Here is a 27902-nt window from a genome sequence, read left to right as displayed (position 1 = left end):
TCAGTGTGTTTATCGTTCTCAGTGTAATCTTGCATTATGGATTAACATTTGCATAAGAAATGTATGCTATGCTTTGTTCATGTTCGTGAAATTGCTGCAGTTATGATACAACACCCATATTGTACATAGAGCAGCTAAATTAATAATTTCTATGGCAACCACATAATTCAGAAAAAAAAATAGCAAATAAAGTACACCAGGTAAAATTCTCCAAAACATGAACTGAAACTAAAATTTAGTTTTTCAGGTGATGCTGCTCTGTTAGTTTGGTAGAACTTAAAGCTTTTAAAAAGATGTCCAACTTTTGAGTTAAAGAAGTTTCAACTTACCAGATCAAAAAAGACATGACTTTTAACACTGGGGAATTTGTAATTGTGGTAATTTACAACATGGTGCACATTTGTGGATTATTATAATGGTGACAATGAATTTAAGAACCAGTGTTCACATTTAAAAGGTTCATAGATCAGTTTTGCCCCTGACCCTGAATTAACATTTCAATTATGCTCAAAATTAAAAACAGATAATGGAAAAAATCTAAAAGCAAAAGCATCCCTTATTCACTCATAATTAATGAATCACTTATTTTGAATTAAGTTGGCAGTAATGAAATGTCATTTAAAGAAATTTCGGTTTTTAAAATCATTCATTGTTGCACTAAATAAAGAATAAAAAAACACATTTACAGAACCGTCTGCAATAATTTACACAAACTTTGCTTGTAGTAGAGTGTTACTGATTATAATGGTTGCGATGTACTGATTAGTTGTAGATGGACAGGAGGATGATGAGCGCTGTGGTCAAGCTTAGAGCCAGAAGTGGATGTTGGCTGATGGAGGGCGTCCCATCAGTCACCCTGATGTCTTGAGCCCCACACTGGGAACAATCCGACCCACACAGAGAACACACAGACATGTGCTGTCTAATCTCAGACGTGTAGGACCGCACTGTCCTCCGTTCTGCAGAGGAGAAGAGAACGAAACATACTGGAACAGAACATCATTTAAATTGAGGACCATGAATAAGCAATTATTTAAAGAGTCTTACGTGGCTCATAGTAGTCATAGATCATTGTCACAGCATCTTGGACATCGGCCACCTTAAAATCCATTATGGTGGACATTTCAATGCACTTTTCGAATATGGTCACCTGTGATGAGAGGAAAGATGATTAAATTGAAGATAAAGCCACGAACCAGCCGATGCATGATGCACACAACCAAGTAAACCATCATAAGAACAAAAACGCACCACACAATTTTCTTTTAAAAATTTAACATTCTTAAATCAATATACATTTACCTGAGAAGCAAAATGACAGGAGATATTAAGTCTTGTTTACTGAAAAATGTATCAAAATGTATCTTGTTTTTGCTTAAAGCAAGAATGCGGTCAGAAAAATAAACTTAAATTCATTGGGAAAATAAGATTATGCAGTTAAACATTGTATGAATGAGTAAAGGCTGGCCCACAATACAAGATTTTGGGCCCAATTCTCCCCTTCAAATTAAAGTCCTGATAATTTCGATGGTTTTACATATTATTTTCTCAGATTTTCTGGTGTGAGGTGTGTTAAGAGTGACTGAATCTGGATGGACTGATCTCAAATCGTAAATATCCAATATCCAAAATTAAAATGGTAATTTAATATTTATTTAGTATCAGAAATCCTCTTGTGATGGGAGAACCCCGGAAAAAATGCGCACGACCTCTGTATATTTTTCGCTCTGTAGATTTTCAGTATTATATCCAGTCAGAAGGCGAGTTGTCATGAGCATGCACACCTATGGTTCCAGTTTCGCTTGCCGCCAGAGGGGGCGTAGTTCTGCTAAAACTCTGAGAATTGCACAATGCACCTTTAAGAAATGAAGTCGCTAACTCACCGTGTTTAAGTAAAGTATAACTCGTCCTGAAGGCGTCTCTATTCTTCTGACTGTATCATCTATCTGGACACCATCTGGGGCCAAACTGAAGCCTGTGAGTAAACCCACGTCCAGTATGGCCATACCCGTCTGACTCAGGCCCAGGTCTTCCCTCAGGCTTAAAGAAATGGACAAAATTATGCTTTCAGACAGATTTCTTCAGAAGTTTGATTGAATATTTCCATAAATATCTATGGCAGCCCCCAAAAAAGTATTTGGATATAGATATGGTTTGCATTAGATATAGAATATATAATGCAATATTGCTAATTGTCTAATAAACCTGGCATTGATGAATTTCTTTTGTTTTCCCCTAATATTATACTTTTATTATCTTATTGGTAAAAATGCTGTTTATTTGTGTTTAAATTGAGCTGCATGTTTTTTTTCTTTTCTTCCTAATTTACTGTATTTTATTTTTATCATAATTTGTATTTTTCATTATTTCTTATTTTTTTATTCTAAACTGTTTTAATTATTCTGATTTCTTTTGATTATTTTAATTTCTTCTATGTAAAGCACTTTGAATTGCCATTGTGTATGAAATGTGCTATGTAAATAAACTTGCCTTGCCTTGCCTAATAACATTAGGTCAAAAATGTATAATTATTTCAATGTTTATTAATGTGCAATGTCCCTTTTAAATAAATAAAAAAAATAAATGCCATATCAGTTCAGTTTATTGTCTTCTAAGGGAATGTTTTGATATTTTATCATTTTAACACATAAAATATGTTTTGATATTTTGTTATGTAATGCAACTGCACTTTTTAATTGAAGTTCAAATGCAAATACTTGTTTATGGCCGCTGTATATTGTTTTGTCAGGCTGGGCAATTCATTGAATTTTAATTTTATGATTTATGATTCTTGTAACAATTTTTGTTACATATTTTATTCATTTTTTGTTTGATTTTTCAGCAGAGTTTAAGTTCAAAGGAACTGTTAAAAACATTTTTTTTTTCAATAAATGTGTGATGTTTCCAAAGTCAGTGAGTATTTGAATAATCCCTATTGTTTTGTTGACTTTTTAAATCAATTATTTTTTTTTTGGTGCTGATGAAATCTTGGCAAAAAGCGAGCCCTGCGTGTGTGTTCAGTCCAACCGCTCACCTGTAACATATGTGAAGGTTTACACTAAACTCCCCATTGTCCATTACGTCTATATCCAAATAAAAGGCCTCATCTGTGTGTGTATCACGCCGTCTGAGAGACCTTCTCAGGTTCATCACGTTGTAGAACACAGTGAGCTGAAACATTAAGAAAAAATGAATGGTTAATTTTTTTGGTAGTTGTTTTCCATTTTATCACTTTGTAAAGTAACAGCACATCTCTCCCCAATCATTCACATCTGAAGCACAAATGAACAAACATCAGGTCAATTCTTCAGCAGAACAGAGTTCTGGACACTGTTTTACAGCTTCTCAAAGCAGCTCAAGATGTTGGTGTCTCAGGGTCAGCACTTACATGCTCCATGGCCAGCAATCAAAGGTATAATTACGTCTCTTTTTATCTTTATTGGGATTTCAGTTATTATGCACAGCTGCTGAACCTTTGGCAGGTGATAGCTTGTCAGGACGGTCGACAAGCAACTTGTTTTACCTTTTTCTGTTTTGAAGCTATATTTGTACCAGACCAAATGTAGTGTGCGAACAGAAGTTTCCATATTAAAAGGCCTGCTGTATATACAGTAATTGAGGCCTGTTTCGCACACACTGCATCTGCTGTGCATGACGCCTGTTTTCATTAGATGTTAACTACGAGTTTAGACATACCTGAAACAGAGCAATGCCTTTACCCTCTGCCACCACTTCAATGTCAATCCCGTCACTTGCGTCAATCTGTAGAGGCAACACAAACATTAGCATGCTTCGCTTAGCAGAGCAAACAGTTTGCTAGTTGTTTGCAATGATAACTTTGAAATATTTGTGAGTTATACACACTACTGTTGGCGTCGTAAGACTTTTTAAAGTCTCTTTTACTCTCCATGCATTTGATCAGAAATTCAGCAAAAACAGTCATATTGTGAAATATTATAAAATTGGAAAATTATTATGTTAAATTATTATGAAAATATTTTGAAATGTAATTTATTCCTGTGATCTGATTTTCCGAAATCTATCTTTTGGGTCCAGTTGTTCAAAGGTAAGCTGATCGCATTTTGGTTATCGGATTGGATCAAATCTTGAAAATGGGTTGTTCAAAAGGGAAAGAAGGAATCTGAAATCAGATTAGATCAGGGAATCCAATCCTAGTTTTAATCTGGATCAAACCTTCAGTTTGTGTTGTTCAAAACTTGTCAGTGGGATTTGGATAATTCTGATCCAAAAAAAACGGGATCTGATCCCAATAGGGGGTAGGATTTCACAGTGAATTTCAGGAAGAAAATGTAGTAAAACTTTAAAATTGGTCAAATAATACATTTGTATCATTTAGTGTGTATACTTTTATTTATATTTTGCATTTGACTTGTGTAACCGCTGTAACAGTGATAAAGTAGACATAGGCTAACAATTAAGCTATTCAGGGGTGCGTTTCGTTTCGCAATTTCCATTGAACTCTATAGTAAAGTAAAAATAAAATAAAAAATATCTTGTCCCCATTTGTGTTTTGTCTCAAAATAAGAAACACAGTGACCCCATGTTGGCTCTTCTACCTGTTCTTTACATAGCTGGTAGCCCACATTGTGATTTGTTGTCCCATTTAGAGCACTGGTAATCCGGATTTGGTAATCTTGAAAACTGTGTATCTGGATCAGGGTGATCCAGTCCAATGTTGCTTTGAAAAACCGGCATAAAAGTAAGACGGATTACCTGATCCTGGATAGGAAAAAATGGGATTTCCAAATCCGGATCATTTTGATCCAGATTAAATGTTTTGAACAACTGGCCCTTGTGCATGGAACAGCATCATTACTCCAGTCTTCAGTGTCACATGATCCTTCAGAAATCACTCTAATATGCTGATTTACTGCTCAAGAAACATTTCTGATAATTATCAATCTTTTTTCAAGACTCTTTGATGAATAGAAAGTTCAATAGAACAGCATTTATTTGAAACTTTTGACACTTTTTTTTTGTTGAATTTTTTACTTTTGAATTTAATGCATCCTTGCTGAATAAAAGTATTTATTTCTTTTTTTTTAAATCTGTTGACTGGTAGTTGGTGTCTAGATCTGTGTATTATACATACGGGAAGGTCTTGGGTCTGTTGCAGGAGGTAATTGGATCTGTCTATGTTGAACATGGGAGCTCCGTTCACGGTGATGGTGAGATCCACGAACTCGCCGCTGTTGATGGTGGCGTAGAGTGACAGTGCGTGCAACGCCATCACCGTATCCTGACAATCAAGAAAAACACAGAGCAGAAATATTACAATACAACTTCAAAAATGGCATTCAACAAGGGAAACATGGGATAAGCATGTATTAAAACAGTAAATAGATTCCTTTTTGATATCATATGTGTTCATCTCTCAGGCCGTTTACACCTGGTATTAAGATGTGTTTTGGTCGATCGGATCACAAATGTAGACGAGGGAGACATTCCTATTTACACCAAGTGTTTTAATCCGTCTCTTTTGTCCACTTTCATCCACTTCTGTCCTGATTTCTTCGAGTCTATCGGCGGGTGAATGTATGGGCTCTTTCAGATATTTCGATTTAATAGATGAAACAAACATCTACATATTAATTTACATATGAACACAAAACACAGGGAGAGCAGCAGCTTTAGATTCTGCACCGACAGCTTCAAGACCAACCGAATGCTGTGAGAGTGTGTTAGACATCAGGAATGGAGAGAGAACATTGTGTTTAATACGTTTTTCATCTTCGAAACCAAACTTTAAAGTTTAAATCCCTTCTAGCTAGAGAGCTTCCCATAATATTTACTCATCAGGGCCCGGTTTTTCAAAAGGTTTAATCCGGATAAAATTGATCCAGATTTAGTAATCCTTTTTTTTTTTTTTTGCGATCGGTGATCACGTAATCCAGCTTCCTTTTGAGCCAGTTTTTTTAAAGCAACATCGGATTGGATCAATCTGATCTGGATAGGCACTTTTCAGGATCACCAAATCTAGATAACCAGTGCTCAAACAGGATAGGAAATCACAATGTGGAACTATAGATATGTAAAGAGCAACAAGTAGACAAAACAAGTAACAAACACTGTACATTGAGGATATTTATAACACGTTTCAAATATATATCACTAATAAATATTCTAAAAACACAAATATTTTCGATTGTGATTATTTTATGAGGCCAAACTCTTTCTACTTTGCTACTAAAAGGCTGAATACATTAAAGCCACTGTAGCCTGACGGATGAACAAATAAAATTAAAACTTTATGAATAAATAGGATATCTTGTAAGACACTGTATGATCCAAATATAGCATTATTTGATACATTTTTAATTTTCATTACATTTTGGGCATGAAATCTACACTGAATCCACCCTTCTGGGATCTGGGATGGGATCAGTTTAATCAAAGTGATCCAAATCCTACAAAAAAGTTCTAAAAAACACAAACTAAAGGTTTGATCTGGATTACGTGATCTAATCCGTTTTTTCTTTTGAAAAACCCATTTTCAAGATTTGATCCAATCCGTTATCCAAAATCCTTGTGGATTACTTTTGAAAAACTGGGCCCAGGTCAGTAGACGGTCTTTTGTGGCTGTTTGAACACATTCGACCACACGAGCGTTTACATTACGAAAGCAATCTGGTCAAAAACTACCTTTGGAAGTGGACAAACTCAAACCGTTTTAGACCCTGTTTACCTCTGGATTTGGCATCGACCACTTGTGATCCGATCAACCACAACACATCTTAATACCAGGTATAAACATGTCCTCGGGTGTCTCTGTGTCACAGAAACCTAGCTTTCAATCTCCTGCCGCCTGGTAAATTACACCGCACATGTGCAGAGCAGAGCACAAAAACAGCCACACATCCTTTAATCTTTAAATGCTCAAACAAACACCACCAGGACACTCTTAGCAAGCGCAGTCAGATGTTCTCCTGTTGGGTTCAAGTTGTTGTGTCAAAGCAATGGGCTTCAGCATGATCGCAGCGCTTTATCAAAGCCTAGTCCCGGAAACTGCTTGTCCACATTGAGGTTAGTGTTCCTGACAGAACGCAGGCCCCTCGCTGCCAGACATCCGGCTTAATATCATGAGGCTCTTTTTAAAATGAAATTTAATTTTCATCTCTCACCTCTATGGACTCTCACACATCTTGATTTCTAATTGAAACATTCGCTTGCTTATAAGTTCATGTCCCTTAATTTAATGGGTTTGTTAGATCAAAGATGTGAGTGATCATAAACACCAGGACATTATTAAATAGCTCAATAGATGTTTGCTTTCTTAAAGGAATATTTCCAGGTTTATTTGTGGCGTGATTTCCACTTGTCGTTCCTTTTCTTAAAAAAAAAAAAACTGATGCTCTTATAACGGTGAATAAGTGAATCCACAAACATTCAAATACTCACGGTTTCAATAGTTAAGCATAAAAAATGCTCACAAATCTCTTTTGTTTAAAGTTCAAATAAGAGTTTTCGGAGGAAAACTAATGTAAGTGCTTTTATAAAATTATAAGCAACACATTGCCCACTTTCACTTCCGTTGTAACGGTGTTTCTAAAATATCGACATTCATTTCAGGAGCTTAAAAGCCTGAAATTGCGTTCTGTCCCATAACAGTTTCTATTGTCTTTCATGTGTTTTTAACGTCTGTTTGCCACACCTGAGTGGATCCGTATCCCCCGAGATGGTTTCTTTGCTGACTGAGCCACTTCACCAGAATGAATCCTTGATCTATCAGTTTCAGCCGGTACATGGAGAGCAGTACGTAAGCAGATATCTCAATGTCGGCTGAACGCGGCTGCCAGGAACTGTACAAGATGTCGCCTGGAGATCTCCAAGTTGGCACTCCATCTGAAAGACCCAGAATGCGGCGTCACCATCTAACTATTATAAACACATTAGCATTTAACATATTTTACTGTGCCAGGTACAACACTCATCCATAACAGTACAGCTGGTCGCCACACTGAGTGGAATTAAAGGAAACTTATCGGTTATTTTCTTATGGGTTATGTGTGTTTCACATCTGTGGCATGCTGTGTCGATTACCACAGCCCTTCAGAGAGTATATGTAGGGTGTATTTACCGACAACTAGTGCTCTGTTCAACAGCTGGGTGAGGGCAGATGGAGCGCGGGTGCTGTTGGCCAGAGACAGAGCATAGGTGACTAAAGACAGGCTGTAGTTACTGGAGATTCCCTGAGACAGTCGAGACTTCAGGAAACTCAAGGCAGAAGACACACTGCCTTCAAATGTACTCTAACCAGGAGACACAAAACAGTCTTCAATCAATCAATCAATCAATCAATAAAATCAATGTCTATCTATATGTCTATATGTCTGTGATAATCTATCTATCCATCTATCTATATGTATGTATGCCTAGATGATCACAGATAGATGGATATCTATCTGTCTGTCTGTCTGTCTGTCTGTCTATCTATCTATCTATCTATCTATCTATCTATCTATCTGTCTGTCTATCTATCTACCTGTCTATCTATCTATCTATCTATCTATCTATCTGTCTGTCTATCTATCTACCTGTCTATCTACCTGTCTGTCTGTCTATCTATCTATCTATCTATCTATCTATCTATCTATCTATCTATCTATCTGTCTGTCTATCCGTCTATCTACCTGTCTGTCTATGTATCTATTTATCTGTCTGTCTATCTATCTATTTATCTACCTTTCTGTCTATCTATCTATCTATCTATCTATCTATCTATCTATCTATCTATCTATCTATCTATCTATCTATCTATCTATCTATCTATCTATCTATCTATCTATCTATCTATCTATCTATCTATCCATCTATCCATCTATCTATCTATCGATCCGTCTGTCTATTTATTTATCTGTCTGTCTATCTACCTGTCTATCTACCTGTCTATCTACCCGTCTATCTACCTATCTATCTATCTATCTATCTATCTATCTATCTATCTATCTATCTATCTATCTATCTATCTATCTATCTATCTATCTATCTATCTATCTATCTATCTATCTATCTATCTATCTGTCTATCTGTCTATCTATCTACCTGTCTGTCTATCTACCTTTCTGTCTATCTATCTATCTATCTATCTATCTATCTATCTATCTATCTATCTATCTATCTATCTATCTATCTATCTATCTATCTATCTATCTATCTATCTATCTATCTATCTATCTATCTATCTATCCATCTATCGATCTATCTATCTATCTATCTATCGATCTATCTATCGATCTGTCTGTCTGTCTATTTATTTATCTGTCTGTCTATCTACCTGTCTATCTACCCGTCTATCTATCTATCTATCTATCTATCTATCTATCTATCTATCTATCTATCTATCTATCTATCTATCTATCTATCTATCTATCTATCTATCTATCTATCTATCTATCTATCTATCTATCTGTCTGTCTATCTACCTGTCTGTCTGTCTGTCTGTCTGTCTGTCTATCTATATGTCTAATGTTTATCTATCTGTCTGTCTTTGATAATCCATCCGTCCGTCCGTCTGTCTGAACTCACCTTGTATTCAGCGTCCTCCAGAAGTGCTATGAGGACGTACGCTGTGAGAGACACAGGTCCATCTAGACCGCCCTGGAGCTCTGTGTGAATGACCTGACCCGGCTCTCTGAACGACCCGTCAGGGTCCTGATGGACAGACAGCCAATATGCTGTCCTCTGCATCACCACCGGGTCAATGGAGATGAAGGCCTGAGCTTGGAGGAAACACCTGAGCACGAACGCTGACAGCCTGAATATCACAAAGCAAACCACCAATCACTCATACACTTGAGATTTGTGTTTGATTTCATTTTCACCCATCGGTTCTGAAGTCAGTACTGAACTGAAAAGACTTCGGGCCTATTTTAACGATGAGCACATGGTCTAAAGCGCACGGCGCAAGTGCACTTAGGGTGTGTCCGAATCTACTTTTGCTAGTTTAACAACGAGAAAAATGGTTTAGTGCACCCGGCGCAGGGTCTAAAAGGGTTGAACCTATTGTCTTAATGAATAATTGGTGTCTTTTGGGCGTAACATGCAATACACCAATCAGAATCTCATCTCCCATTCCCTTTAAAAGCCAGTTGCACTTGCGCCATGGCGGATTCACTATTTACATGGCGCAAATTGCAAGTGGAAAGACTGGAGGTGTGAGCAGACCATCGACGGGACTAGCCGGATTCCACCATATCTTTATGAACACAATATTAATTCCCTGTGTGTGTTATAGGCAGAGTGTACGTGCGTTATGGACCTGCCTATAGGCGCACATTACTAATGGACCCTTTAAATAACAAAAAAAAATATTGCGCAGTCTATTTCAGTTGCCTCAAAATAGCAACGCGCCAACAATGCGCCTGAACACACCTCGTTTTCAGACCAGCAGTCCATGGTGAACAGGTGCATTTGCTATTTAGACAACATGGCGCAGGACGTGAAAATGATAACTGTGTCGGGCTGAAACTAGCAAAAAAAACAAAAAACACTTGCTTTGCGCCGGGTGTGTGATAGGGCCCTATGTTTTTGCGGTAGAGTTTAAGCTGTGCTGTATTTATTTATGTATACCATGTGCTGCCAGAATAATCACTTTCTCCAAAAGCACTGAAGGAGCCATCAAGCCTTTGGTAGGAAAGCTGACGTTCATACGCTGCAATCAAACAGAACAGACTTGTTAACTCAAGGACTTCTGCTGTGCTTCTCAGGACTTTAAGATTTCGCAATACTCGCCTTCCAACATGTAGCTCATAGCCTTGATCCTGGTCTGTTCCTCGGCTTGCTTGGTACTTCTCAGATACTCCAGAACATAAATATTTGGAGCAAAATGGATCATGTTCTGCTCACCACAACCGTAAGGCATCTCAATGAGAGTGTCCAGATTTCCAATGGATGGGCCCAGGATGTCACCTTCAACATAGACACATATAGAAGAGCGTCAGATAAGATGTTTGCACTCTTACAATAGAAACACAGAGTGAAGACACATACCCACAGCAGATACAGTGGCCCTCTGGCTGTCAGAAACCACATCTGCAGGAAAACTAAAGGCCATCGTCCTAGACACTGTATTCTTGTTCAGGGGGAACTCCAGAAACAATGTTTGAGTTGACGACTGCTCCAGTCCCTCTGGCTAGAGAGAAATCATTCAACATAAAGAGTTTAAAAGGATTTTCCACTTTCCCGGCTGCTACACACACTATGATAGCATTTGTTGTTCATTAAATATGCTAAAAAAAAACTTTAATAATGCAAAAATTAATAGTTGTACTGTCTTTAATTTAATTTGAATGCTTTACAGATTATGCTTTGCTGTAATAAATATAGAATCCTCAAAAATAATGACAAAAACAGCTAAAAATGTCCAGATGCATTACAGTCAACCATATAAGAAGAAAGTTTGCTTAATTGTAATAAATTTTTTTTTTTTTAAATAAATAAATAAAGTAAATAATTAAAAATAAAAAAATATTTTTTTTAATAAAAATCAAAAATGTATTGTTGCACCATCTTAAATTTATTTAAATAAAAACTTAAATACTTTACAAATATTGCTTTGCTCTAAGAAATATAAAATCATCAAATGTATTTCAAGAATGTCCAGATGTACTGTAGTCATGAACCTATGAGGCAAAAATTGTCTAAATAAATAATGGTCCTAAAAACAAACATATTTTTCTTTAAAAAAGGATCTTTTATATATAAAGTTAGCATGAATCACCTTGACGAGAACAGTCTTGTAGACCCAGTCTGAGGAGTAGATGGACGTGGCTTTAACAGAGATGGGAATCTCTCCCGGGACTGTGGCTCTGATGGGGAACAGGAGCGTCGTAACGTTCTGACTCAACACTAAGACTTTCCTCACATTGTTCATAGAAAATTCTCTATTGTCTGGTGACACAAATTCAAACGCCAAACTCTCTGCAACAACAACCATCACCTGTGAAGGGCAAAGACATGAAGAGAGCTGTTTTCAGCAGGCTATAATTCACTCACAACAAAACAAGCCTCCAGTAACCTGTGTTAAAGTCAATATGAAACAGCATTCGCAAGCTATTTTACTTTCATTTTTCAATAATACTGAGAAAATAATTTACACGTGCACAGTCCCAGCTAAAAAAATATATATATTTCAAGAACATTTTTACTAACGTTCCCATTAAGTTGTCAAAACATTATTCAGGGTTCCCAAACCTTGGTTAACTTTGAATTTAAGTAGCCTCAATGTGGGGACACACGTGTTGTGTTCAACAGCAAACATTGAGGGTCCATCGTAGTAGTTTCGTACGAGCGTGAACGCCATCGCAAAGTACAACACAAAGCACCTCACACGGGAAACACTTAACGTGACGCATAAATGCATGTAACTAACGTAAATCAAGCTAGCTAGTGTGCATAGGGGTGGGGGAAAAAATAGATTCTTAGATGCATCGCGATGCGGACGTGGGCGATTCTGAATCGATTCACAAGTGTCAAAAAAATCGATTTCGATTGGAAAATAATATGGATTTTTCCAGAAAACTTCTTGCACAAAATAAAAATCAAGCACTTTCAAGGACCTGTATCTATGTGTGTTTACTTCCCAAAACTTTCCAGGGCCTTGTATTTGTCTTTTCAGATTCACATCCAACTTTCAAGGATTTCAAGGACCCGTGGGAACCCTCCCTGAACATTCAAAACGTCCATTTGTTAAATGAATGTTCTAATTTTAGAATTTCTCTGAATATTCTAAAACAAGTAGTTACATTCAAATAATGTTAGAAGAATGTTGAACTAAAACCGTTTCAGAAGAAATAATGTTCCATTGATGAGTTATAAAATAAAAATCTTGCGCTCAAGTTTTGAAACCGTTACTAAAGACCAGATAACTATTAACAAACATTAATTAATGTTATAGGAAGGATTATAGGAATAATTAATGCTGGGTTACTGGCTGTTTTACAAACACAAATCTCACCTCCAAATCCTCATCCATATAGTTAAATAAATTGACTTCCAGCAGTAGCAGTTCCCCACGGATCAGGAACGCCGGGAGATTCAGTGACAGGAAGAAATCTTTGAACACGGTGAGCTGGGAAACAATCTCCTCTTTAATAATCAGTCATACATCCTAATATTCAGCGATAGGTTAAGTGTACATGATGCCTCACCTCTGCAGGAGCGCTGATGCCCAAACCCAGATTCTCTGACATCACGATGGCAAAGGCCACCCAAGAGGTCAAGCTGTCCGGCACGGTCAACGGGAAGGAAGCCGAAGCAGAATTACTGCAACAGAACATAAAAAAAACAGACATAAATCAGTCAGTTGCTTGCATTAAATGGATGTGGGAACTTTGGAGAATATGATGAGAAACATTTTTATTCCGATTTTGATATTAATGTATCTGGGCAAATATGAGCACAGAAACTACTGCGATCTTTTTTTAGGGGAAAATATTTGCTCTCCATTTCGTCTCAATGCTGTCGACTCTAGAATAAACGATTACGATATTAAAGAGATATCTCAGAGATTTGTGATTGTATAGAGTAAAAAAATCCAAGTTATTGTTCAGAAGTTGCTTGATCATAGCTCAGAAAGTATTTTTAAAACAGTTAGGTGCTATCCTAGTGAAAATCAGGTGATGACAGACGTACCTCATATTAGCATCCAGCCAGATCCAGGTTTCAGGAAAGTCTTTTCGCTGTCTAGGCTCTTGATAACCCACGCCAGCCATCTGATCCACATACTGTCCCTCACCTGCTGTGGAACCCATGAGCATTAGTGAGAAAACCATTGAACAAGAAGACACTACAGGCAAACGTCAATTTTGGTCAGACTAATGGAAAGAAAACATCCAAACTACCCATTTGAGTGGTGTGCTTCAAGGATCGGTCCTTGGTCCACTACTATTTCTAATTTATATCCTCTTGGCCAGATCATTAACCCTTGTGCATCAATTAAAAAAAGTTACACATAGGTAAAAAGAGGACAAAAATGTCCATTTCAAAAAACTGTCATAAAAATGTGACGCTTTGGAGCACAGACTTAAGTTTGGTATCATTTTAAAGAAGACCCTTTGCAGATTATTGCTGAAGTAAAAGTAATAATAATAAGTAAATCCAAAATCCAAAAAGTTATATAGGTATAAGTTTATGAAAATTATTTATAATTAATTTATAAATATATATTTTATAAATCAGGTTGAACTCAAAACTACAATAAAATCAAAGCCATAAATCTAAATAGGTTGTGTTCCAAATTTAAGGGTGATATCTCAAAAAATGAGCTTTCAGTAACAGTTTGTTTGGGTGTAGTAACATATTTTCCCCTTACTGGGTGCCAGCAAAACCCTACTGGAGCTCACAGTGATTGGATTTGAATTTGCATTTTTTCTCTCTCAGTATTACAAACACACACACATATTTTTTTTACAACACACATACTAACCACACTCTGACATCCATACCAACACACCCACACAAATATTGTTGCATAATTTATCCAAACCAGAAAACAGGAATAAAGCGATATTTGTTTTATAGGCCAAATTTTAAAAAAAAGGGCACCATCTGATAAAAAATAGTAAAAAATAAAATTTTGAAACCTTGCCATCAGAATGAAAGCCTCTTAACAAAGATTGCATAATTTTATAGTTAACTGAACCGGGGATTAAAAATGGCAGTTTTAATGGGTTTCAATGGGGACATTTTTGTCCAAAAGGTGCTGAGAGGGAGTATGTTTTGTACCTAATGCAAAAAAATATTTTTTAAAGAAAATGACGGTGAAATAGTAAAATTCCAATAAAAATACACACCTGTGCCAAGTTTTTTGCAGTTACCTTTAACACAGGCAAAGTGATCAAAAAAACAAAACTGAAAAGAACAAAAATGTCCATAAGGATGCACAAGGGTTAAACATCATGGACCTTATTTTCATACACAAAATTATTTTCCAAACCAACCCAATTCAGTCTTTCCAAACTGGGAGAACCGTGATTAGAAATTATGTTTTGAACCAGATCGTCCAGCTTGCTAAATCTTGTTTTCTGCACCTTCGCAATATTGTTCGCATAAGTCCTTCACTTTACCATAAAGATGCTGAAACTGTTATCCAAGCTTTCATAATCTCTAGACTGGGCTATTGTAACTCCTTGTTTAGTGGCCTACCAGCTAAATTCCTTAATCACCTGCAACTGGTACAATAATCTGCTGCTCAATAGCAAAAGTGAGCTGGAATATTAATGTAGAGAGCAAAATTTGGTCTTTGAAAAAACTTAAAGGAGTAGTTCACTTTTAAAAAAAACTTTTGCTGATAATTTACTCACCCCCATGTCATCCAAGATGTCCATGTCTTTCTCTCTTCAGTCGAAAAGAAATAAGGGTTTTTGATGAAAACATTCCAGGATTTTTTGCATATAATGGACTTCAATGGGAACCAAACGGTTCAAGATCCAAATGAGAGTTTCAGTGCAGCTTCAAAGGGCTTTAAACGACACCAGACGATGAATAAGGGTCTTATCAAGCGAAACGATCGCTCATTTAAAAAATAAAAAAAAAAGTTTAAGTTTTATAAGCTCAAATGCTCGCCTTGCTCTGTTCTGTGATGAGCGTTCGTGACTCTCCTGTTCGAACTCGTTTATCAAAATGAACAAATCTTTTTTCGAGTCGTGACTCAAAGGGTCCTAGATAAGACCCTTATTCATCGTCTGGTGTCGTTTAAAGCCCTTTGAAGCTGCTCTGAAACTCTCATTTTGACCTTGAACCTTTGGTTCCCAATGTTTTCATCAAAAACCTTAATTTCTTTTTTTTAAAGTGAACTACTCCTTTAAGAAATGTTTGAGTGCATATTATGCCTTAAGAAAATGTGAGTAGTGCAAATCTTGTCGATGTGACTGTGTTTTAGGTGGTTGCCAGGGCGTTACTATGTGGTTGCTAGGGTGTTCCTAAGGGGTTGCTTGAGGAGGTTTAGCCTTAAGACTTACGAAACGCAGGGAACATTTGACTCCTCTGCTGATTCAGCCTGGCATCTGTCAGAACCGTGACACCGCACATCTGTAGAAGGAAACAGTGTCCATTAACCATGTGTGGAAAAGTGATACATTTCTGTTCCTGAGATAACAATCAAACATCATATGACATTCATATGTCTGATCTACCATGAATATGGAATACGGATCTCCCATTTTCATGCTGCTGTAATCTGCATGGGTCATCTCTGTGCTATATGACATAAATTCTTCAAGCACCTGCAAAACACACACACACACAAGATCATTTTTCTGATCTTAGATCAGGATAAGCTGCTCTGGAGTCAGTGTTTGCTGATCATTGTTATAAATCACATCCAGAACAACAAATTGAACTACACAATGGTGTCTGCATTATCAAACCCGTTCACCTAGTTCTAGTTTTAGTTTCTTCCTTTTGTCAACAAGTGAAATTCGGGCGTGGTGTTGGCATTTGGTTACATAGGATGACCGGCTTTACTTATCATGAAATCTTTTTTGTGGGAACAAACAATCGTGTGAAATCCCAAAGCTAATTTCCCACACTTTAAACCTCAATACACTGAACGAGACAAGACATCAGGTGAGAGAGTTCTCCATACAATGGACAAACAATGGATCTCCATATTGCCCCAGTGTTGATGTCTCAGATTATTCTGTGAGCGTAAATGATCTATAATCTCTAGTAGACCATATCACCTTCGTCTCTGTAATGCCATTGTCTTTGTCGGAGTCCATTGTTGCTTTGTCCACCACCAGAATTCCCACCAGAGACCCGGGCTCGGACACCGAAACGGAGAGAGATACAGATTCTGCCGGCCCGGCGCGATCCTGACTCCAGCTCAGGGATACCTGTCATTTAGATCAAGTCAAATTCATGATTATAAAGACATTGAAACCCATTTTACTTCTTTAATGGGACACATTTCAGAGTAGAAAAGGATATTCAACAAGAATAATTCAATATTCAAATAACTGAATTAATAACTTTAATTCATTTTCATGTAATTGCAACTAACTTTAAATGAAGAGTCCAAAAACATTACATTCAGTTTGCACATAATTATATGAAATATTATTTCTGTAATTAAAAGCATGCAAAAGTAGACTGACTTAGTCCAATTATTTAACAAATTTAATTCAGAAAATAATACATAATGTAATAAATATATTAAATAATATGAAAAATAGTATATATGCATGCCCACTTGCATTAAATGGGTTACATGTAATTCAATAAATGTATCAAATATAATTGAAGTACAATAAATTTGACTGAAATTTCTGATTTTATATGAAATACATTCTTTCTGTTTAAACCCCTTCATGGCATTTTGTCCGTCATGTAATATTTTTTATGTTTCTTACATAATATTTTATAATATATTATCTGTTCTGGTTTAGTCAAGCTCAGTAATTAATTTTTTTTTTCTTAAATTTGACATACTTCAGGATATTCAACAAGAAAATCCATCAGGAATTGGGTATGAAATAAATCTTTTGTCATTTGATTTTCTTACTGTAACTTTTATTATATTAACATTAATAGGCATTACATTATAGGTAGGAAAGCAGTAGCCTAAAACAATGACTATTTAATTAATTGAAGAATAAATTGAATCACATTTATTAATATCCACCCTGACATTTCTAGAAAAATTTTTTTTCCAAACTATTATATGTAACGCCGTGATGGTTCTGTTGTCCTGAACTCTTACTGTGTTTCTCAGGACTTGTGTGAAAGTAACTTGTAGAGCATCATTGACGATCTCTCCGTCTGGAAGCGTGTAGTACACCATCACACAAGCCAGTGGAGTCCAAGACTGATCTGTGTTCAGACTGAAGGAAGAGGAGTCTACCGTTCCAGCATCCACCACCCGACCGCGGGACATCACCTACAACACACAGGCTCATTCTCACACATGCCCAATGCACTTACTACAGATATCATTAACAGGATACCGTTGTGAAAAACAATCTAAATGTAATGAATTACAACAAAGCATCATTTGAAATATGCAATTACTAATATCATTAAATAATTTACAACATAAAAGTTGAAATTATGACATACTAAATCAAAAATGTCAACATTTTATCTCATAATTCTGACTTTTCTCATAATTATGATTTTTTTCTCTCATAAATTCCCCTTTTTACAGTAAAATTTATGATTTTTTTGTCATAATTACGGAAGCAATTTTGACATTAAGGAAAAAAGTTACAATTATCATTTAGTATGTCATAATTTTGACTTTTTTTGTCATAATTTCCCTTTTTTGTCATCAAAAAGTCAAAATCATGACTAAGTATGTCATAATTATGTGTTAGGTCAAAGTTTGACTCTCTATGTCATAATTAAGATTTATCAAAGCATTTTCTTTCTTGTGTGTCAGAAATGGGCTTCCGAATCAAATGAATTATCGCTTAAAAGAAAATACTTACAAGGTAGTGGAATCTGGTCAGGTTAAAATTGCTCTCCAAAGTCAAGAACAGCGGCTGCCCGACCTGCAAAAGTCACCCTGTCAGTGCAAACTCAGTGAAAACAAACAAAACACAAACAACTTGAGTACCTGAGGCTCGCTGTCCCTGTGAAGCTGTATGTAGGATCTACTGGGTGAAGAATAACTCTTGTAGAGCTGAAGACGCTGGACTGTGTCTTCAAACCGTGCCTGAAACCAACATCAGGAGGAAGCACTGCTTAGTGCTCGGCTGCGTGCCAATTTACACACTTCTACTAATGAAAAATGAAGTGTTCGCACCTCTATATCAAGTGTGGCGACGCTGTCAGAGAGCTGAACCTGAAATGACATCACCCCATCAGCAGAAACTGGAAGCTGGATCTCTTGGACTGGAATATCATACATGGGAGAGAAGGTTGACATCGGCGTACTGTTCATCATGCGAGGCACCAGGGATTCCTTCTCGTTCCACATCCACGTCCAGGGGCTGAACTTGTGCTGGGTCACCGCCAGCTGCACACTTCTGCTCTGTTCTTCAGCACTCAGGGCCTGCTGGTCATAGCTGGATAACTTCACCTGGGAAATCAGGAAAACATTTGAAAAGTTTGAAAGAATGAATCTCATACAACCTGTTGGTCATGTCTGGGGTATATTTCTCTAACTAACTAACTATCGAATTCTAACTAGCTAAATAAATAATTAAAGATAATTTACAAACTTTTTTGCATAATGACATTATTGTCATGACAATTAAACAATTAAAGAAATTGAAGCATAATCTTTAGAATGTTTTTGCATTGTGATTTGTGACATTAAACATATATTATACATAAATAAACAGGTATTATATTATATGATTTATTATTTAAATACAGTCATTAATTTGAAAATAATGATATTTTACATAAATGCTGTCATTAATGTGAAATAATTATATTTTATTTAAATACTGCCAGTGCCATCAATGAAAAATAATTATGATATATCATTTAAATATTGTCATTAATGTGAAAATAATTATAACACAATTATGTAAAAAAAAAAAACTACTATTTTATATATTTATTCTATATTATTTATAAATCACTGTAGTATTTCTGGACTGCCGTTAATTTATGCTAATTTGAATAAATAAATCATTCCAGTAGCATTGTGTATTAAAGTAAAAACATTACAATAAGTAAAACATATCAACACAGTAATGAAACAGAGATGTCTTACACAATTAAGGGTATTGTCATGAAAATAGAAAACAATAAATCTTAATGGTTTTTTTTTTTTTTTTTAATAGGCTTAATTTTTTTAAATGTAAAATATAATTTCTTTCTTTTTTTTTTTTTTGAGTAAAAATGACCTGTGGCCAGTCACACTTAGACTAGTCTTGAAATTTAAATTGTTTTTTCAAGACTGGTCCTAACTTTTTTTAAGTCAGTTATAACCCATTGGATAATGAACGGGTGAATGAATGGGTGAATGCATTTTTTTATTTCTCTTCTCTTGTAATGTTTTCCAGTCCACATTACTTTATACAGGAAGTTGAGTCAACAGACTATAAGTTGACTCAACTTAACTCAGTCAAAGCAACAAGATGAGTTGAGTCAACTAATCTTTTTTTACAGGTCAAACTAGTTATTTAGACACAGTCTTAACACAGTGTCCCCTTGACACTTTTAAACTCACCAAATTAACCCAAAATCCACTCAAATATATGGATAGAAATGTAAAGCTAATGAACTTTCTTCTGTCTTTACCTGAGCAGTGAAGGTCATGGAGGGTTTAATGATTTGTGGATGTTGCAGAAACTCAAGATGATATTTCTTATCCACAATAGAAACCCTCACACTACTGTTGCATGTTAAACCTACAGGCAGAGAAATGAAATTCAGCTGAAAGGACATTTTTATTTGTTTATTAATTTGCTTCCAGATCGGCCTAAACAGGACGGGACATAGCCTACCTGTAACGCCCTCGGTGACGTTCACGGTAATGTCGATATATTCACTTGGCCCGTTTCCCTCATAATATGAATATGCGTAATCAGAAGTGAGTTTGTACGATAACACATCAAATGTGATATCAGCAGATCCGTCAATCTACACCGGAAATAGCAAGTCAGCTTGACAAACGTACGTAAACTTAAAAATTCAACCGTTTGAATTTGAACGGTTTGTACTCACCGTTTCACTGTGTTCGTAACGTCTATCGAGGCCATTGAATACATGAATATATGTCACAGACATCAGTCCACTGACGGGCTTCCCATAAAAATATCTGAGAAAACAAGACAAAGTATTGCTTGTGTGTTTCTAATGAATAATAATATTGCTCAGGACAAACGCTCACTTTGCTGTGACCGTCCCTGTCAGTGTGTCTTCATAAAGCAGGACGGAGGGGACGTTCACCTTCACCTCAAATCTAGGAAGCACTATAAACATATATTTAAGATTAATGTCTGAAGAAAAGAAAAAAAAACATTGATCATAAATGATAAGTATTATGTGAAATCTCACCATAGTAGTCCACAATGAACGATCTCTCCTGTATAACATCCTGCGTGTCCAAAATAACAGTGTTAAGAAAAGAGCAATAAAACTGAAATTAAATCAATAACGTTACGTTATAAATCCCGTTCACACCAAAGGCGAGAAAGATAACGATAAAGATATCGTTCTAAAAATCGTTCTCAATATTGAAGAATAGCAGTTCACACCAAAACTACAACGATGGCACAGTGATCACTTTCAGTGAACGATAACGACGTTACATATTTTTTTTTTTTTATTATTTTTTTTACAGCCAATCAGAATCCTGAACTGGAGCATTTTGTGACCGACAAGAACGCGCTTAGAATAAACAGAACGATAACCGCTGTGAACTAATACTATCTTTACGGTTATGGATGTGGACAGGCCTTAAAGGGTTAGTTCAACCATAAATGAAAATTATCCCATATAATTTACTCACCCTAAGCCATCCTATCTATACACTCTTTACTGGAATTCTTTTAATCAGAATTAAAAAAAATATCCTAGGTCCCTAAGCTTTATGATGGGAGTGAATGGTACATTAGATTTTTAAGTACATTTTTGTTAATAAAATTTCCATATTTATAACTTTTTAAACTTTAATGTATGGCTTTTAGTAACGGCTGTATGCGAGTCTAGTTTCGGTGGAAGAGTCCCGACACATGACGTGAATTGCAGAAAGAACAGAATAAAACTCCAGTCATGAATTACAAGTCTAAAATAAGAAAAAAATGAGCTTGAGTTTGTTGCCCAGCCTTATTTGTTTGAAACGCAAGAGGTGTCCACTCTCACCTAAAATTACACTACTTATTTCATACACCAGAACTCGACTCGATTGTGACATTACCTGAAGCTATAGTGATTACAGTTCATAAAGTTTTAATTCATGAGTTTGTGTGCTGCATTTAATCTTTGTGTAAGTGGTAAACAGATTTGGCTTGCTGTCTGCTATAAAGGGGCTCATGGAGGAAATTATATTCAAGCTCCTCTTTAACACAAGCAAAAAAATAAATAAATTACAAAAAGGAGGAGAAGGGGCGAAAGAGGGATGCTGAAAGAACTAACGCTGGGAAGAGGTAAGAGGCAGGTTTTTATAGTAATAATTAGAAAATTAGATGGGCGTACTCCTCCGAAATTACGTTTAATAACTTTAATTACTACAAAAACGCATGCTTTGCTTCAGAAGGCCTTAACCCACTGACGTCGTATGAATTGCTTTTATGATGGATGGATGTGCTTTTTTTGGGCTTCAAACTCTAAGGTACACTCAGTAGCGGTTCTAGGCACGGGCGAACCGGGCAGTCGCCCGGGGCGGCATCTCTTCATGTCACATGGGGGGCGGCACGAGCAGTTAAAAAAAATCCTCTGTCCCGCGAAGGTTTTCTATTTTTTATCATTTCAATTCAATTATTGGCAATGGCGCCCCTGCTTGCGGAGAAGGTGCCGTGCACAGAAGCGATGTCAAGGGGGTCTCTTGATTAGTTCACGTATCGCGTCTTTTGCGCGCTTGAGGTCGTTATTTCAAATAGGCGATTAGGCGCACGGGAAGCGCGCTCATTACGCGCTCGCGGGAGGCGCGCTCATAATCTTTTCAGTATGGGAGTGCACGTGCACCCAAACACTTGGGTTTTTTTTCTCTTCTCCGTAAATAACTCTTTTAGCAGAGCTTCAGCAAGCGTTTTTCTGTGGTGGAAATACATTAGCTACTAAAACATCGTTGCCATTGTGGAGAGCGCGAGTGCATGGTTGTATAGCAACGACAGCCATGGGAAAATCGGACCGAATTTTACTATTAAAAGATCAGCTACTGTGCATTATAAATGTCAGGAATATATCTTTATTGACTCATTCTTTTTATAGAGATGATTGAATGCTGAAATATGAGGTTTATATTTTTTTTTAATCTTTTGTGTTAACCTTTTTTTTAAGTTTAGTAGGTAAGATAAAAGACACTCCTTAAAAACAAATCTTTAATGTTATTAACTTGGTGAATTGATTTCATTGTGTATTAGGCTTTTTGAACAAGATTCTGTGATCATGTTGGTCACTATATTCATGAAATGAAAATAATTTACATAATGATCAATTTTATGTGTTTTTATGCAAAGTACAATTTTCTATTTTCTAAATAATCTCTGATTCTGTCCTTTTCTCTGACATTTTAAGAGTGACATAGGGCTACAAAAGCTATTTTAGGTCTATAACAGTTTGGATAGTTGTTAATATGATAGCTGTTCAAAATTATTTAAGAGATAAGTATTGTGTTACAAAATAGGCCTAAGTGTCTCTCTGACGATTTTACTTTTAAATACTCCATTTAGTGACAAAGTATACTTTAACAAGTCATAACTAAAAGTGTGCCATGCACATAATTCAAGGCAATAACCAATGCGCTAATGGTTACTTCCTCCCTTTAAAGTTAGATTAATCTAGCAAAAGAACTGGATTCTATTCACTGTGTTTTTCAAATGAACGGAATGAGATTTTATTTTTGGGGTGGTTTTTTTTTTTTTTTGGTTGGTTGGTTTGGTTTGGGGGGGGGGGGGGGCGCTCGAAGGGGGTCTCGCCCTGGGTGTAATTCAAAGTAGAACCGCCACTGGGTACACTCTTAGAAGAAAAGGTTCTATACAGAACTTTAAAAGGTTCTATTTGGAACCCCTAAAAGGTTCTATACACTCTCAAAAAAAGGGTTCCTCTGGAATCTATATAGAACCCCGGGGTTCCATACTTGGCCAATAGAACCTTTTACCAAAAAAAATGGTTCTATATATAACCATTTTGGAGTTCCATATGAAGCGGGGGATGGAACCATTTCTTCTAAGAGTATTGCCATTATAAAGCTTGGAAGAGCCAGAATATAACTCTGTGTTGGGCTGAAAGAAGAAAGTCATATATACCTAGGATGGCTTGAAGGGGGAATAAATTATGGGATAATTTTCACTTCTGGGATGAATTAACCCTTTGAGACAAGATCAAAGTAAAGCTTTTTGCATTTTCTGGGAGTGCATGAAAGACTGCGCAAAACTATCTGCGCACAGTTCGTGGGTGGTTGACAGGACAATTCTATGTGTTGTCAAGTGGTTTTTAAAGTGTTGCTATGCAGTTGCTAAGGTGCTCTTAGTCTTTTTAAAGTGTTGCTATGCAGTTGCTAAGGTGCTCTTAGTGTTTTTAGAGTGTTGCTAATATGCAGTTGCTAAGGTGCTCTTAGTCTTTTTAAAGTGTTGCTATGCAGTTGCTAAGGTGCTCTTAGCGTTTTTAGAGTGTTGCTAATATGCAGTTGCTAAGGTGCTCTTAGTCTTTTTAAAGTGTTGCTATGCAGTTGCTAAGGTGCTCTTAGTGTTTTTAGAGTGTTGCTAATATGCAGTTGCTAAGGTGCTCTTAGTCTTTTTAAAGTGTTGCTATGCCGTTGCTAAGGTGCTCTTAGTCTTTTTAAAGTGTTGCTATGCAGTTGCTAAGGTGCTCTTAGTGTTTTTAGAGTGTTGCTATGCAGTTGCTAAGGTGCTCTTAGTCTTTTTAAAGTGTTGCAATGCAGTTGCTAAGGTGTTCTTAGTGTTTGTGTTGCTATATGCAGTTGCTAAGGTGCTCTTAGTGTTTTTAGTGTGTTGTGTTGCGATGCGAAGGTAATATATGGCTTTACGTTGTTGCGAAGGCAACCGGTCATTCCTTAAAGGTAATTCAGTGAGATTTTTTCAGCTGTTCACCAGGTGGTGACTTTCCACTCAAGTTTTCACACAACTCACGTGGATTCCAGCAACAATTTTCCATGGGCCAAGCGGTGGGTTCTGAGAGAGTTTCAGCTCTTTTGAAACAACACCGAGAAAACCGTCCACAGACAGCCACTGTCGAATCATATTCCCCTTGGGATCCTGGTCACAATAAAAACACAAAAAGTAAGGAATAAGGTTTGTTTGTCTCCATCCCTCAGTAGCCTACTCCAGATGGGTGTAGTCAAAACACTGCTTCATGACGCTTTGAAACCTTTGCAAATAATTTTCTTTAAATCAGTGATTCATTTGATTGCTTCTATCATTCTCCTCATTTGTAAGTCTTTGGATAAAAGCATCTGCTAAATGATTAAATGTAAAAGTAAATGTATAGTCTCTTATTGGTCTTTTTAAGCACTCTATAAAACAAACAAAACACTATAGAATTGAATATAAATATCATATTATGAAGACACTTTTTAATGATAACATAGAGGTTCCTCCTCACACCATCCATACCCGGGGCCTAATTAGATGATTTGTTAATTGCATTCAATAGATTACACATTCAATAATAGAATTGCATTTAGATTGTGAAAGTTTTTTTTTTTTTTGTGCATGTTTAAGCTGAGCTTTGATTGCATTCACACTGTCCCGGGGCCTAATTAGTTGATTTGTTAATTGCATTCAATAGATTACACATTCAATAATAGAATTGCATTTAGATTGTGAAAGTTTTTTTTTTTTTGTGCATGTTTAAGCTGAGCTTTCATTGCATTCCCACTGTTCTGATCAGCATGTGCCATCATTTTGTGATGCATGTTTTTAAAAGCTTTGTTTCTCCCATCACTATGATGACACTGCTAATGTATCTGTTCATATTCTGCCAAAATATGGCTAAAATAACCAATACCAATCACTTGAGAGACACCCACCCTGATATATAGGTTGAGCTGGCCCTTGTATGGCTTTCCATCGGGAGTAACCGATACAACCCGAAATTTCACCGTCTCCCCTGGTTGGTAATTGTTCTTGTCAGTCTGGATAAAGATGGACATGCACTTGGGGCTGAAGACCATCGCGGTGGAGTTTGAAAACACTTGAGCAGCTCCAACAAACCCCTTAACGTGAAGCTGATATGGATACCAGTAACTCAATTCATCATAAAAGACCTGAAGAGGGAAAATAACACATAGGTCACAGACAAAAACCTTCTGGTTTTTAATCAATTCATTTGGAGATTCAATCAAAGAAACTGCAGTCCTGATACTCACAGGTGGAAGAGACAGTAGTCTGGTAGAGCCTTTAAAATCAAAGCAGAACAGACACGAATACTTGTTTGAACAGGGTGGAGTTGTGTATTATGTACTATTGTATTTACATTGTATAAAATGTGCATTTTTGGGTTTGACAATGCGATTTTCAATGTAAATTTAAAGAGTTCAGACTAAATTAATACATGTGAATATATGTTGTTATACAACTGAGTCTTGAGAAATGTTACATTTCTATATTTTACCTGCTGAGACAGTGCTCTGTGTTTGGGCCACACTGGTGTTTCCATGAATGAGTTCAGCTGTGACTGTGATGGGATAATCTGACAGAATGCTGACTGATATTGTGGTGGGAACGCCACAGCGCAGAACTTCAGAGACGGATATGAGATACGAGGGATTCTTTGCTAGGCTGAAACTAAAAAAAAATAAAAAAAAGTATTTTCATGGGATTATGATTGAGATACATAATATATTTCTCTCAATGATTAGAGTTTTTAATTATGAATATTAGCATGAATTGGCTGAAATTGGACACAGATAACAAATAACAGAACTTTTTTTAAGAACTTAACATTAGAAACATTAAACTCTAAACAGCTACTTTTCTATCTTCCACTATACCATTTAAAAATGTGAGTTCTGTACAATTTGTTTAAAAAAATGTTATACTTTTATTCAGCAAGGATGCATGAAATTCATCAAAAGTGTTAGTAAAGACATTTATAATGCTACAACATTTTTTTTTTTTTTTAACATATGAAGCAGTTTTCAACATTGATAAGAAAAGTTTTTTGTTTCATTTTAAAATGGTCTTCGTCTCCTGTTTACACTTCAGGGTCTATACGACCCCAACAGTTGATTGAGTAATTGTACATAAAATATACATTTTTAATCATACAAATAATATATCTTTTTTTTTTGGTTCACTTCTCATCTATTCATTAATGCTGTGTTTTTTTGGAGATATAAAGTACTTTTGTATCCATATACCACACAATTTTTTTATGATACATTGCATTTATGCTCTAGTACTAGGCCTTCATTTCTGTGTAAAATTTTTCAGGATTATGCTGGATTTTTTTATTTATTTTTTTTATTTGACACATGAAGAAAATATATTTCGTTTTTTTCACATTTCCCATTCATTTCAATATGGGGTCATATTGACCCCGAATTTTTTTTTTCTTTTACATAACTTCAGAACCGAATCAAGCCCAGTTTTGTGTGTGTGTGTGTGTGTGTGGGTGTGGGTGTGTGTATAAATAGATCAAGAAAGTCACTAAATCTTTTTCCACTGAGATGAAGGGAACCCTTTTTTTATTAAGTAAAAGTCGATTGGGGTCGTATAGCACCCATGACCCGATTGAGGGCTACTAACATAGAAAAGTTATTTTAAATTGTAATATTTCACAATATTACTATTTCTACTGTATTTTGATCAAATAAATACAGCCTTGGTTAGAATAAGAGACTTATTTCAAAAACAAATTAAAGAGACAAAAGATACAGATTTGGAATATTGAGCACAATACAAATTATTATTTTGCTATCAGGATTTTCCATATTTGCTAAAAATTTCTAGTTCATCACTAAATCATCAACATCAAAAAGAATACGAAAGTTCTATTCTGTGGTATTTTAAGTAATGCATTTTTTCTTCAATTTTTAACCATTGTAATCCCCTTTTAAATGACTCTTTCAAACATGTTAATATAATAGAATTGGAAATTTGACAAACCTTGGCATAACTAGAGTTCCACTGCAGAATAGTAAACATTCCAGAACTCCAAAGACTTGAATCCACTCCATTTGCAGGTGTGACACTCCAGTGAAAGCACTTACTGAACTACTAAGACCAACAGATGCTTTTTATAGAGCGATCCAACACCTGATCCTTCATCACTCCACCTACACACCTGAGGGAACAACA

General features: G+C 36.1%; 1 protein-coding gene across 1 annotated transcript; it reads right to left on the bottom strand.

Annotated features, from left to right (window-relative positions):
• On the bottom strand, nt 1–27895 carry cd109 (CD109 molecule). The gene is made up of 33 exons (XM_089118911.1): nt 27711–27895; nt 26215–26387; nt 25970–25998; nt 25631–25867; nt 24732–24857; nt 20977–21016; nt 20810–20891; nt 20644–20737; nt 20424–20559; nt 20218–20327; nt 18767–19042; nt 18578–18676; nt 18450–18512; nt 17723–17899; nt 16704–16856; nt 16155–16244; nt 15981–16050; nt 13654–13759; nt 13170–13284; nt 12977–13090; nt 11741–11959; nt 11011–11152; nt 10753–10929; nt 10591–10672; nt 9547–9775; nt 8099–8270; nt 7673–7863; nt 5114–5260; nt 3697–3762; nt 3035–3171; nt 1884–2040; nt 1048–1150; nt 1–959 (listed from the first exon to the last, which is right to left on the bottom strand). Exons 1-33 carry the CDS (start codon nt 27779–27781, stop codon nt 763–765), a joined length of 4380 nt encoding a protein of 1459 aa, XP_088975037.1. The 5' UTR covers nt 27782–27895; the 3' UTR covers nt 1–762.
• Nucleotides 27896–27902: the final 7 nt, after the last annotated feature.

This window comes from Pimephales promelas, chromosome 13 (assembly GCF_988280905.1).
Source record: "Pimephales promelas chromosome 13, fPimPro1.hap1.1, whole genome shotgun sequence".
In the NCBI taxonomy this organism is placed as follows: Eukaryota; Metazoa; Chordata; class Actinopteri; order Cypriniformes; family Leuciscidae; genus Pimephales; species Pimephales promelas.
This window is presented reverse-complemented; position numbering and strand designations above follow the sequence as displayed.

What these genes read in the sequence shown, in the direction of transcription:
- cd109 (XM_089118911.1), bottom strand. Translation starts at nt 27,781, where the DNA reads ATGGAGTGGATTCAAGTCTTTGGAGTTCTGGAATGTTTACTATTCTGC. An exon ending in TATGAGCTACATGTTGGAAG is followed by an intron (nt 10,673 to 10,752) that starts GCGAGTATTGCG and finishes GTTTGATTGCAG; the next exon opens with CGTATGAACGTCAGCTTTCC. An exon ending in TTATACTTTACTTAAACACG is followed by an intron (nt 1,151 to 1,883) that starts GTGAGTTAGCGA and finishes CTCTCATCACAG; the next exon opens with GTGACCATATTCGAAAAGTG.